General features: G+C 42.8%; 1 protein-coding gene across 2 annotated transcripts; it reads left to right on the top strand.

Annotated features, from left to right (window-relative positions):
- Nucleotides 1-7,665: 7,665 nt before the first annotated feature.
- On the top strand, nt 7,666-12,423 carry LOC147425918 (uncharacterized). 2 transcript variants are annotated; one of them, XM_086498064.1, is made up of 6 exons: nt 7,666-8,525; nt 9,321-9,432; nt 10,456-10,580; nt 11,094-11,156; nt 11,295-11,363; nt 11,934-12,423. In XM_086498064.1, exons 1-6 carry the CDS (start codon nt 8,268-8,270, stop codon nt 12,003-12,005), a joined length of 699 nt encoding a protein of 232 aa, XP_086354190.1. In that variant the 5' UTR covers nt 7,666-8,267; the 3' UTR covers nt 12,006-12,423. The 2 variants fall into 2 exon arrangements, with proteins under 2 accessions (XP_086354190.1, XP_086354189.1); XM_086498063.1 differs by having other exon boundaries at nt 7,682-8,525; nt 10,453-10,580.
- The last annotated feature ends 1,298 nt before the right edge of the window (nt 12,424-13,721 follow it).

Here is a 13,721-nt window from a genome sequence, read left to right as displayed (position 1 = left end):
ATATACGCATACTCTTTGTCGCTTTCAGGTATCTCAATATTCCTTTCACTGCCTCCCAATGTTTCTTGCCTGGGTTTGACATGTATCGACTTACTACTCCCACTGCAAATGCAATGTCTGGGCGAGTAGCAATCATTGCATACATCAAACTACCCACTGCAGACGCATATGGAATCTTATCCATTTCAGCCTGTTCTTCCTCAGACATAGGAAAATCTTGTTTGCTAAGTTTCACATATGGTGGCAATGGAACACTCAGTGCCTTTCCCTTCTCCATATTGAAACGTTGCAGAACCTTGTCAATATACTCTATTTGAGATAACCAAATCAACTTCTTTGATCTGTCTCTCTCAATGCGCATACCAAGTATATGACTTGCCTCACCCATGTCTTTCATGGCAAACGATTTTGCCATCTTTGACTTCAAAGCTGTAATTTCTTCCAAGTGCTTGCCAGCAATCAACATGTCATCCACATACAAAATAAGGATCAGCCAACTACCATCCTTAGCCTTCTTTGTATATAGACAGTGATCGAACTCACTACGTTTGTAGCCTTGAGAAAGCATAAACTTGTGGAATTTATGGTACCATGCCCTCGGTGATTGTTTTAAGCCATAAAGACTCTTTAACAATTGGCATACCCAATCTTCCTTGCCTTTCTCAACAAACCCTTCTGGCTACTGCATGTAAATTTCCACATCTAAATCACCATGCAAGAACGCTGTTTTGACATCCATTTGGTGCAACACCAAATCTAATATGGCAACCAATGCAAGAAAGCATCTCAATGTAGTCATCTTGACCACCGGAGAGAAGACTTCATCAAAGTCAATGCCTTGTTCTTGCTTAAAGCCCTTGGCAACAAGCCTTGCTTTGTACTTTGGCTGACTATCATGAGAGGTGATCTTATACCTGTAAACCCATTTACAAGGTAGAGCCTTTTTGCCCTGTGGTAATTTAACTAGCTTCCATGTCTTGTTTTTATGCAGAGCTGTCATCTCTGACTGCATGGCCAATTGCCAATTCCTGGAGTCCTTCATTTGCACTGCTTCCTTGTAACATGAAGGCTCATTGCAATCAGTCAACATGACATAGTTCATTGATGGAACAAACCTATCAGGAGGTCGTGTGACACGTCCAGATCTACGCACAATAGGTGGCTCAGGCTCAGCCACAACCTGTGGTTCCACTCTATCCTGTCCTTGCTCCTCTTGAGCCTTGACATTTTGTCTTGCACGTGCAGGTCCATCTTCTTGGAAGACAACTCTTCTAATCTCCTCAACCCTCTCTGGTTTAGAATGATATTTGGATTCATTAAAGTGAACATCATTGCTGCGGACAACCTTTCTGGATTCGGGATCCCAAAGTCTGTACCCCATCTCACCAGAATTACCATAGCCTAGAAAGATGCACTTTCTACTCTTTGGCTCAAGTTTGTTCCTAAATTCCTTTGGAACGTGAGTATATGCCTCACAGCCAAAGACTCTGAGATGCTTGTATGAGGGCATTTTGCCTGACCATACCATCTCTGGCACTGAATCCTTCTGCAAAACCTTGCTAGGAGATCTATTTACAAGATGAACAACTGTTGATACAGCTTCAGCCCAAAACCCATTTGGCAGCTGTGCATTAGACAACATACTTCTGACCTTCTCTTGTATGGTCCTATTCATCCTCTTAGCAACACCATTTTGAGGAGGATTGTAAGGAGCAGTAAGTTCACGTTTTATACCTTTTGACTCACAAAAGTCCTGAAAGGCCTTTGAAACATACTCTCCACCATTGTCAGTGCGTAAGCATTTAAGCTTCTTGCCACTCTGATTCTCCACAAGTGTCACGAACGTTTTGAAAACACTAAACGCTTCATCCTTGTGCTTGAGAAAGTAAACCCATACTTTCCTCGAGTAATCATCTATAAATGTCATAAAGTAAGAAGCTCCCCCTAGAGATAGGTTAGGCATAGGTCCACACAAATCACTATGAACAAGTGCCAACTGTGTATCTCTTCTACTGCTTCTATGCTTATGTGGCTGTTGTGTTTGCTTACCATACAGACAATGTTCACAGAATTCAAAATCATTAAATGAAAAGCCAGGCAAATAACCAGAACGAGACAAGATTTCCATTCCCTTCTTGGACATATGTCCTAACCGGCTATGCCACAAAGAAACGTTCGGCTGCTCGGTTACATTGATTACATTTTTAGAGACATTTGATACATAAATCATGTAAAGTCCTCCAGACTTTACTCCATGTGCTACTGTCATAGAACCCTTGGATATCTTCCACATGTTCTGTCCAAAAGTGGTGACGTAGCCAGCATCATCAAGTAAACCTGTGCTGATCAAGCTCTTTGTAATTGCGGGAACATGTCTCACATTCTTCAGCGTGAAAGAAGAGCCATTCTGAACCTTCAATTGAACATCTCCAACACCTAAGATCTCACATGTCTGCCCATTGCCTAGCCGAACATGATCTTTAGTGGTCACATAAGAGGTAAACCACTCCTTGTTTGGAGACACATGAAGTGATGCCCCTGAGTCTATAATCCAGTCACTCAGTGCATTTCCATCAGATGCTGTAAGAAGAGCTGAGTCCATTGTATTCTTCAAGAAGTAGATGTCTCCTGACACTAGACTGTCATCCTCTGCAACAGTGTTTGTCACATTTATTTCTTGAATCTTCACTGAGGACTTGTTCTTCTCACCATGGTCTTCAGCTTTCTGTTTGCCTTTTTCTGCTTTCCATTCTCTGCAGTCTCTTTTCATGTGACCCTTCTTGCCACAATGGTAGCATTCTATGTCACTCTTGCCTTAAGCACTGCGGGACTTGCTACGAGACTGATTCCTCTTTCCACCTTTGTACTTTTCTTTGGTCCTTCCCCTGACAACTAAGGCTGTTCCTTTGCCTTTGTCCATTGTCTTTCTATTGGTTTCTTCAGTAAGCAGACTTCCTTCTACACCTGCTATGTTCAAACCATCTGGAGGTGCAGAATTACTCAAAGCTGTGCGAAAAGTGTCCCAACTTTCCGGCAATGTGATCAACGGGAACATAGCTCTAACAGGTTCATCAAACTTGACACCTTGAGCTGACAACTGACTATAGATTGTGTTGAATTCATTCAGATGATTGGACATAGGTGTCCCTTCTTTCATCTTCAAGTCAACAAGCTTCTTAAGCCAGTATACCTATGAAGCTGCACTCTGCTTCTCATAAAGATCACTCAGCTTTAACCATGCTTGATAAGCCGACATCTTGTCTGCTACATTGAAGTAAACGCATTCTGCCAAAGTCAGCATAATGGTAGAAAGTGCCAATTCATCCATTTTGCTCCATTCATCTTCGTCCATATCTTCTGGTTTTATCCCCTTGAGCTTTATAGGTTTTATCTGCTTCTTTTGTACCAACACGTGCCAAATCTGCTTCTTCCACAATGGGAAATTGGTTCCATCCAGCTTCTTGATATTGTAAAGAGCAGTGTCCTGTGATCCAGCCATAGCTACGCTTCACAGTAGTTTACTTTCCTGGGAAAAATTCGGCAGAGTTTCCCCTGTAAACTGACCTCTGAACCAATATCAACCTGTTAAATGAACCAAGAAAGCTTCAGATTCTGTAGAAATTTTGGCAGAGTCTCCTTTGTAAAATGGCTCTGGTGTACTAAAAACAGACCAAAAAACAGCTGAAAAAACCACTGTCTCTCTAACACTGTAAGCTGTGGGTAAACCTGTCCTGCACCTGTACTGTCTCTGACTGTCCTGTAAGCATAGATTGCGACAATGCCTCAACGGCAGTAAAGCAAAGATGCAATCCCAACTATCTAACTCACAGTCAATACATCCTAGCTGCCTATCTAAGGGTGCTCGAGGGATCGCTCCAAGACCTGTATCACCGAAAGGATCTCAACATTCGAGAATCCCCCAGCTCAATAAAACCTCACTCGACCCTCAACAAAGGCTGCAGTAAATCTGACAGTACATAGACTTCCCACAAAGTCATACATCCACAAATTTCCCACTGTATGCTGTAACCGCTGCGGTGGTTGTTTGCTGCGTGACTCACAGCCAGCAAACCCTCAACAGACATACATCATCTCTGACAATACATCCCATGTGGAAGTACCTGCAATGTCAGGATGAAATCTGGAATATCAAGCAGCAAACACAAGCTACCTGATGAACTAGTGGATGTCGCCTACAGTCTGTGTGTAGATGCGCCCGTGTCGTATGTGACACGCCTCCAAGAACTGTGAGCCGTCCTTCGATGTGTAGACAGCCACAAATCAACAGTCTGGGAGTGTCGATATCCTCAGCACCTGCAGTCGTAGGCCGAAAACCCCAAATTTGCAGAGTCGGATCTGCACGCGTTGAGACCACGTAGTCGAAAATGGCCTGCGCAGAACTTTGTCGAAGCCAAACGGTGACTGAGATGACCTCAGAATGAAATTTTGAGCACACCACGGCCTACTGGCTTTCCCACAAGATTTGGTGCCGTGTCTTTGCCTGTCGAATTTCACTCCAATCTGAGCTGGTGACTCTAGCCTTCTGCAGTGCTGCCCCGAGCCTCGATCTGAGCTCTGATACCAGTTGAAGGAGTACGAGCGGAAGTGTGATGCGAGAGAGAGTGCGAGAAGAAGAGCACGACGATATGGTGAACTCGCTCTACTGTAATGTGTAGACCATAGTGAGTTCTTATTAGGTTTTTACAAAAGAATATGTGTACATACCTGGCGGCCCGCCCACTTACCTGGGCGACCACATTGGGCTTTATACCCCAACAGTTACACGTCATTAGATTCAAACTAGTTAAGTTTTAGATACCAATGCTGCATGGGTGCTAAACATGTTGCTATAGATGAGGGAGAGGGAGGAGTTATGGCTTTGAACAACTCATAGAGGGATATGGAAATTGCTTCCCATCTCCATGTATAAATAGTAGGGATGTGCTTGCCAACAATAGTGTTGCTACCTCTCTCATAGTTTGCTTGGAGCTCAGATCTAGTTTATTACTACTTACAAGCAAGGGGTTTGCGCTGACGGGGGATAATACTTATAGGCTTTCTTAGTTTCCCCCAGGAGATGAAGCTCCTTGACCTCGTGAACGTCTTTTTGGCAATATAAGTGGCAAAGGGTTGAGTTGCAGTGCTAAACTTCTTGCATGGTAAGAGCCCGCTCACATCACCTTCCTTCTTAGCCATGTTGCCAAGTCACCTGGTTAAATGGAAACACAAAGATTGGGTAAAAATGGCCGGACAACTTTTTAGAGGGAGGGTTGAAAAAGAGAGAGTTTTGAGAGTGGGGTGGCTGCTCTTGTTTATTAAGAATCTCAGTTATTTTGAGGTGATAATTGCATGTACTCTAGCTTACGAGGCCAAAACACAACATGCGAGGTGATATAACTTACCTGTTGGTAACCGGCTAAGGAGCAAGGCGATCCGACACACTCTACTAGGCTATGAGTCGAATCTTTGTTCGAATTGCAAATGCTTGGTGAAAACAAGCATGGGCTTTGAGTCAGTGGCTCCAAATTGCAGTTGTGACCATAGACTTAAGCGTTGCAATTGTATCGTGATTCTCACACCGTCATTGTGATTGTGGATCACTATTGGAGTATGTTCACATAGTCACAATGGATTGGGCATGAGGATGTCCTCTTGCCATTATGGAAAGAACACAAAAGATGCAAAGGACCTTTAGCAGGCCGAAAAGCTATGTGGACCTCTCTCTCTCTCTCTCTTTTCTTTATATGTCTAGCTAGCTGCTAGACTCTTCTGTGTGTGACTCTCTCTCTTTCATTTGCTTCCATCACCCCTTTCGAACTGTTGATACAAGCTATCATACAAGAGGTTTAAAGAAATTCCCTCTTTGGATGCTGCTGGTCCCTCCAGAGGGGTTGTTTGGGCGGGGTTGGCCACTATGTTTGAATTGTGGATTCTTTAGGCAGAAACTACAATTCACAAAGTGCGGTATAGTTCTAGGTTCAAATATTATTGTGGTTACCTGGTCTTCATCATCAGCCCAATGCCAACATGATTATAACAAAAGGGAGGGTCAGCAGTAAGTACACCACCCCCACACACAACTGCATATACCTAGACACACACACAAACTCTTTCTCTCTCCTCCACTCATCTCACACGCGTGGCACATCCCACGGTCCACCTCTTGTGGCTCTCTCTCTCCCCCCCCCCCCCCCCCCCCCCCCCCCCCCCCCCCCGGTTAGTAGGTACATTTCTCCACTCACACTTTTGTACATCCACAGGCCACTACATGTACAGTGTCTCAAGCTACCCTCCCCTACTTCAAACTCACACCCATTCTCTCTCTTCTCTCTACCTCTATTATCCCACAGTCTACACTGTACAGACCTCTCTCCCACACGCCTCCCAATTTTCCAAGCGCGCAAGACTCTCAACTTTTCTCTCTCATAAATTTTGAAGTTTCAACTCGCTCTCCCCGTTCTCTCTCTAAGTACTCCCTTTCACGAATCACTGCTCCCCATTTGTCACAAGCTTCTGCACGAGTCCCACGGATCACACATTCTCTCTCTACACCTGCGGCATTCTCTCTCCCTTCTGTCTCCACCTCTCTCTACCGCGAACTGTGAAATTGTGAATGTGAGGGTACTGACTCACATGGGTCGCATCTCTCAACACCGAACAATTTTTAAACTATCATCTCTCCGTCATACATCGTCTCTCTACTCACACATGCGCTATGATGTTTTTCTCTCGCTAGAGCTTTGCAAATTGCAATGTTTCCATTGTGCACACTGCCGACTCCCGAGACTGCTGTACACTCCGGATCTGGTACTCAACGCGCACACACATATACACACAGACACGGACTCACACTACACAGTCTCACCCTCTCCCCTGCGTGACCTCTCTTCTTCTGAATCTCTCCCCTCCTCTCTCTCTCTCTCTCTCTCTCTCTCCCTGTCTCTTTCTTGTTCAGTCCATAACACACATGCTGTCCGGGGCTCATTTATCTCTCTCTACTTCTGTCCAAAAAGTCATCATATTGCATTTGAATTTTCTATATTCTAGCATTTCGTCACATTAATACATTATGCCATTGGCAATTGCAAATCCAGCTTGGATTTCTTATAATTCCTCTTTGGTGGCTTGTTTTTCTCTCCCTTCTGCTACCTATCCACAGTCCTGTTTCCCATCAGCAATCATTCTCTCTCTTCCACTGCCACTCACCTTTCTGCGGAGGCTTTCTCCTCATTTGATGCACAGTCCAGAGTCCAGACTGGTGTCCTATCGCTTGCACAGTCCAAGGACTACACACACACACACACACACACACAAAAAATCACATTCTCTCTCCTCTCTCTTTGATTTCCTCTCTCTTTACGGAACCTCGAGGACCGACTCAGCGAGGCTACAGGTGGTATTCTCTAAACTCTAGTGGTATTCTCTAGACTCCAGAGTTTGATACTCTATCTCCTCTCTCTTGACTAGTTTCCAGTTTCAACTTAATTTTCCGTTTAAAATCTTTTTCAATATTCTCAAAACGGAAGCAAATGCACAATGCGCATTTGGGAGGGCCCCCCCTCCCGGGGGCAGCAAAACAAAGTGATTGATCATCTACTCGGGGGACTGTGCGACAACAGGGACTAATTTTCTCTCTCTCTCTCTCTCTCTCTATCTCTAGATCTTCTTTCTTCTTTTTTACTCGTGGTCCGTGAACCGTGGTGCATTGGCCTTCAATCTCTCACAGGAAACCTTCATTTTCTCTCTCCTCGGCATTGCCCAGCTCTGTCTGCCACAGTGCAAGCTCTCGCTTCGCTACACACGCGCTCGCGCGCACATATCCACACGCACTCTCTCCAGCATGCACCCGTCCAGAAGTAAGCACAGCTCCATCAGAGGCAAACATATTGGCAAGCTCATGCATTTTATCCCCACCCCGTTCCTACATTCTTGCTCAGTAAAAATCTCTAAATCTTTTCAAGCTTTAGACTACCTCTCTATCCAAGACTTGTACCTTATTTGTATGTCTTTGAGCTGCTCAGCTTAGCTCAATCTTCTTTTTGATCCTTGTACACCAAGATCATCATCATCATACAAAGCCAATTCTGTATTGTGCGCTTTCCAATTCAGCTGTATGACAAATTATGGATCCTTAATTTCAGCCCAATCCAATTGAAACATACACTCTAGTGGCCACGGGGGGCTTCTTGGGGCTTAATCAATGCTAAGTTGAACATTCTGGAGAGATATATTGGGAGCTCTTGTTAAGAAGGGCACTTGATTTAAAGATGATGGAGATGGACACAGAGATGGAGATGGAGGTGCGATCAGGGGAAAGAGCTATGTATGGGCAAGGAGGTGGTGCTAGTGAGGAAGGGGTGATGTGCTCAGGGGGTGCGAGCGACGAGGGCTTTGATGAGGAGCTTTCTGTGCTGCCGCGCCACACCAAGGTCATCGTGACAGGCAATAATCGAACAAAATCTGTTCTAGTTGGCCTGCAAGGAGTTGTGAAGAAGGCTGTTGGCCTTGGAGGCTGGCATTGGCTGGTACAATGCCATGACATCATATCTCATTGCATTATCTTGGGAATGTCTGCTTTGCAGTGTTGCATTGTCTTGAGAGAGAAACAAACATCCCCCATACCACCTCTGTCAATCTTTGAAGGCCTCTCTGTCGCATCTGAATTCCACATTTATTTCATGTTTAGGGTTAGATTTTTTCCTGCCTTTGAAGTAAGCATTTTCTCCGCTGCATTGAGAGGGATCTATTAATCTTTAAACAGTCGCAAGACAGAATACCTTGTCCATTCTTTTCAGCCAATTATCTGCTAGAAATTGTAAACGTGTAATTTGGTTATATTCTAAAGCTTTAGCTGCATGAGCTTTGGCCTCAATGAGACCATAGGTATCCAACTTAATTGCACATCTAATTACATTCTTCCAGCCTGACAATTATCTGCATATCAACCTTCATTAGGCATTTAATCTTTACCATTCTACCTGAAAGCTAAATTAATCATTGCAACATTCAATATCCTGCCCCTGGTTAAAAACCCTATGTTATAGAGGGTCACCTCTGCAAGAAGCATCAATCTCTTTTCTGATCGGTGTTTTGTTTCACAAAAAATTGCTAATCATCTCTGCATATATATATTTTGGGTTCCCTTTTGAATGCTTGATTGATGATTGCTCTTTGCCTGGTCCTGCAGTTGTATAATTACATTTTACTGAAGAATGCCTTGGATCAGAAAGCTAATTTAATTGTAACGATGCTTATCAGTCTACTCTTGACTTACAAGGCTGATGATCTTAAGGGAACCCATGTATTTTTCTTGCGTGAAGGTGCTCACCAATGGGCTGGAGGTAAAGCTGCAGAGGAATGCATTGAGCGTTTTGGAGCCTCCGACAGGACTTGAGGATGACAATGATTCTGAGGATGGAAAGTCCAACGTGGGTCAGTAATTATCCAAAGAGCTCCGCATTTCTCCTTGATCTAGTTTAAATAAGCACCCCACTATAGTCCCCTGAATTCCTTTCATGGGAAGCCCATTGCTTCCAAATGCAAATTTTTGCAAAACAGAAACAGCCAATTCACTTTACCTCCCGCTTTTCCAGCTCTGCTTCCTATCAATTATTTGCAGGGTATACAACTAATGAAGTGTTCGTCTATCTGCCTGAGGAGTATATTCTTTCGTTCCGACCTGACTTTTGCACTGCCTCAATAATTTTCCACCAGGGAGATGAATCTTGCCCAATTATTACCCCAGCTTGATTAAGTTTCCCGCGCACATTGTGAGCAAGAAAAGAACATCTAAAATTCCCCCTAAAACTTTGATATCTTTTTACACATTCAGGCCTCGTATTTACGTTATCCGATGGTGAAGGATGGTTAATGATCTCAAATGTCAATGTGAGCTTGCCTCTTTTGCATAAGGCTTTTAGAGCTACTTTAATTCCCTTTCATTTGGCTTTTATGCCCTAACTCACTATGATCTTCTAAAATTTGTGAGTCATCATAATGATAACTTCATGAACGTTCTTTGAATCACCATCCTCATCTTGCAGCCTTGCCTTCCTTACCTTCTGCCCTACGGGAAGCCTATTGGAATTCTTGGATCATTAATTATAAATTATTGCCTTGTCATATCTGTTTAATTCTGTCAATGATATCTTACATCAGTTTGTTCTGATTCATTGCTTTTTGCTTCTCAAATTTGGGTCGAAAAATTTGAGGTGATTATATTCGGGACTTCAACCTCAAAGCTTTAATTTAATATGAGGATGAAGATTGAGAAAGAGTACATATTCGTTTGGACTTCAGGTTTTCTCAGGTCATCAATGCACAAAGTTCAATGACATGGCCTGTGTGGAGACAAGATCTCTTTCTTTTTTGTGGTTCTTTAGGAAGTCTACTGTTCTGCAATCCTTCCAATCTCAAGTCTTGCAAACAGCTAAAATGTGGGTGCCATTGCAGAAGATAATCAGAAGCCCTTCAAGCCACGTGTGCGCCCACAGAGGTCAAGCAATGCACCAAGAGGTGCTCACAGGAGTCATGTTGCTGATGCTTCTTCAGCTTCTCCCAAATCAAGCCATAGAATTCTGGTCAGTCTTTTACATATTCTCAGTTTTCTCAATTAAAACACAGTGGCTCTTGATTAATGTCTTGAAGCCTTTGCATTGAAAGCCATGTATGTACGCAACTGGCAGTACTCACAGAAGGCTCTCTCCTTTAGCTTCGTTCTGATGTGCATTTCAGCCTTTGCTATCTTTTAAGAGAGTGAATTTGATTGTAAAGTGAGGCTTACACTTACAAGCAGTGTGCTTTTCTTGTCATTATGCCCTTCTTCTCCTTTTTCTTGTGTCTTTTCTTTGGGAATGATGGTCCAAAAGGCCGGTGGTTCAACCCCATGTGTCTGGGAATTCTTTTTTTGCCTCTTAGGCTTGCATGCAGTGGTTTGGTAGGTTTTTGCCTTGTATGCGGTGGTGACTTTCGACAAGGTACTGAATTAAAGCTATGAAGTATATAAACTAATTGAGAGAGGCGGGTTTTCATGATTCTTTGAGGCACTATCAATCCTCTTATGCATGATATGTGTTCGGTGCTTTTGTGTGCAGAAGGTCAATCTTAGCAAGCTGGAAACAGCTGCACTTTTGCGATACTGGAGACGATTCAATCTGGTACATCGTGCAAATTTTAGCTCATTGTCATCTTTATGATCATTGTTTATGCTACACATGCGTTGTGTAGATGATGCATTTTGCACATAACGTTGTTCCCTAGTTGAGTCCTGGTTTTTCTCATGTCTTGGCCAATAGGTTGATCCTGGTCCACACCTATCCAAAGAACAGCTTGTTGATGCTGTTGAGAGGCATTTCAGCTCCCAGGTATGCTGTCTTATTTTCTGCATGTGTGTGTCATGTTCATCATCATGAATCGTCTCCAGTGAGAACTCGCATCATTGTATAATTTCTTTTAAACCTCTATCATCTGCAATTCATTGCTACTTATGGCTCTAGTACTGTTTGTGATTGCATTCATGCATCGCAGCTGGATTTCTGTACATGTGCTCTAGTACGTACACGTATGTTGTACTCTCATGCAATGGCCAAAGGCATACCTGGATATTTACTGGTGCAAGCAATTGCACGCACCACATATGCATGCTGGCTTGCAATGACCGCAGACAGGCATATTCACATTTCTTATTTGAGTTTAGGCAATGGTGTTAAGAGCTACAAATCTGACCACCCTGTGAAGGATTCAATATTACAATCTTTTCCCTGCTATGGGCGTTTGATAGCTTACAAAAACATAAACTTGAATGGATTTACAAAAGCACGGTCATGTATGTATGGGTGGTGTGAGATGCATGATTTACATGCATATGTGTAGCTTGTCTTAGACTAATGTTTTCTGTTAACCTGATCTTACAACTTTCTTTCTTGGTAATGCAGCAACTAGATGAATTTCAAGTCATTGCTCAGTTTATACAGGCAGCTAAGCGACTGAAAACAGTATACGGATGAGACTGATTGTCGAAAAGAAGCCGAATGTATTGCAGAAATGAAGGGGAAGAGCGATTGGTTTGTTTCCAGGCTCGTGCGTGCACACATCCCTCGTGTACCATACAGTCTCACTAACCTCATCACTTAATTATTGTCAGTTAACCTTTAGGCTAGATTAGTAATCAATGTTCAAGCCTAGCTCAGCGAACTGTTGTATGGTTTTGCTCTTCAGCAGTTGTTTTGTTAAGGGCTGTGCCTCTCTAATTTCACTCGCCTTGCTTAACATGCGGCGGGGCCTCCTCTTAACAGATGGAAATATAGCTTTGTACATATTGAAGAGGAGTGACCCCTGCTTTTGTCTGATTCCATGGATGATATATTCTGAGAATGATGCACATTGACACTCCATCGCAATTCATAGGAGATGTTCCCTTGGTTCTCTTTGCTTCCCGTCCAGTGTTTCATGTGCTTGTTGGTTTTGCACAAGTGGAGAGAAAATGTCAGTGCTAATTATCATGCTAAGCATATGAAGACGCACTAATGGTTTTGCATTATGCGAGCCTTTCAAGGGCGCTCTTTGGATATGGTTGATACACACGGGGCTTGCTGTCTTTTTGCCTGTTTCCTGTCAAAGGGTCACTGGTCTCCTTTTTTTCTTCCCCAACAACTTTTTATGGACAGTTCGGGCAAGAGCTGCACAAGCAACCTGACATTTTGTGAGTGATCATCCATTACCTCTACATGCAGATGTGTGGAGCATCATTTGGATGGACTCATATTTACTGTAATTTCAAAGCCTAAAATGCAAATTATTGATTCGATTGTTTGCAAAGGATCTTGATTAGGTGATTTTGAACAATAGGATTAGACGTCCCTCCGATCTATCCATCCCTTCAGCTGTTTGAAATTACCTTGTGTGCTGGGTCCAGTTTTCCTCGATGTCTACTGCCTTGTAGTTTTAGTTGTTTGCTATGATGTCTCCTGTGCTGGTAATATTGGTTGGTAGGTAGATTATGCCACATTGATTGATTTTGGGGTGTGTTTGATGTTCGATTTAGTTCAATTGCTCTAGACCATTGAGTGTAAGTGCGTTTCGGGGACAGACATTGATTGATTTTTGCCATAAGGATATTCTTGGAAGGTGTTCTTTTCTGTGAAACCTCCAAACAAATGAGATTTTAATGTAGATATAACTAGTTTCTGGCAATTCTCCCTAAGGATATATACTATTGGCGTGTGAATTTTCAAGTATAAAATATTAAAAAAGCCTGGAGAAGCCCTGAGAATACCAAACATTTGAGAGAGAAAGGCTTGTGCCCTTCCAAGATTGGAGAACATTTGTGAAGGGTTTCTTTTACACTACCTCCATGGAAAGAAAGTAATGCAAGCTGCGTGGAAGAGAGTAATACAAAGTTAATTGCACCTACACAGGGGGCAAGAAGGCCACCCCAGCATTCTTCTTATGTGTTCATTCACATTCACATGCATGTAATGCCAACCATGATCTACTGGGAAGGGGAGGGGACAAAAAGATTACTCATAATCCACACTTTCCCTACTTTGACAGTCAAAGACCTTTGCCACTTCAGCTGTGTTTAAAGGACATGTTATGATATATATATATATATATATATATATATATATATATATATATATATATATATATATATATATATATATATATATATATATATATATATATGACTAGTTTGTCAATGCACCTCCCGTGCTCATTAG

This window comes from Adiantum capillus-veneris, chromosome 24 (assembly GCF_014529385.1).
Source record: "Adiantum capillus-veneris isolate H3 chromosome 24, ASM1452938v2, whole genome shotgun sequence".
Lineage (NCBI taxonomy): Eukaryota > Viridiplantae > Streptophyta > Polypodiopsida > Polypodiales > Pteridaceae > Adiantum > Adiantum capillus-veneris.
This window is presented reverse-complemented; position numbering and strand designations above follow the sequence as displayed.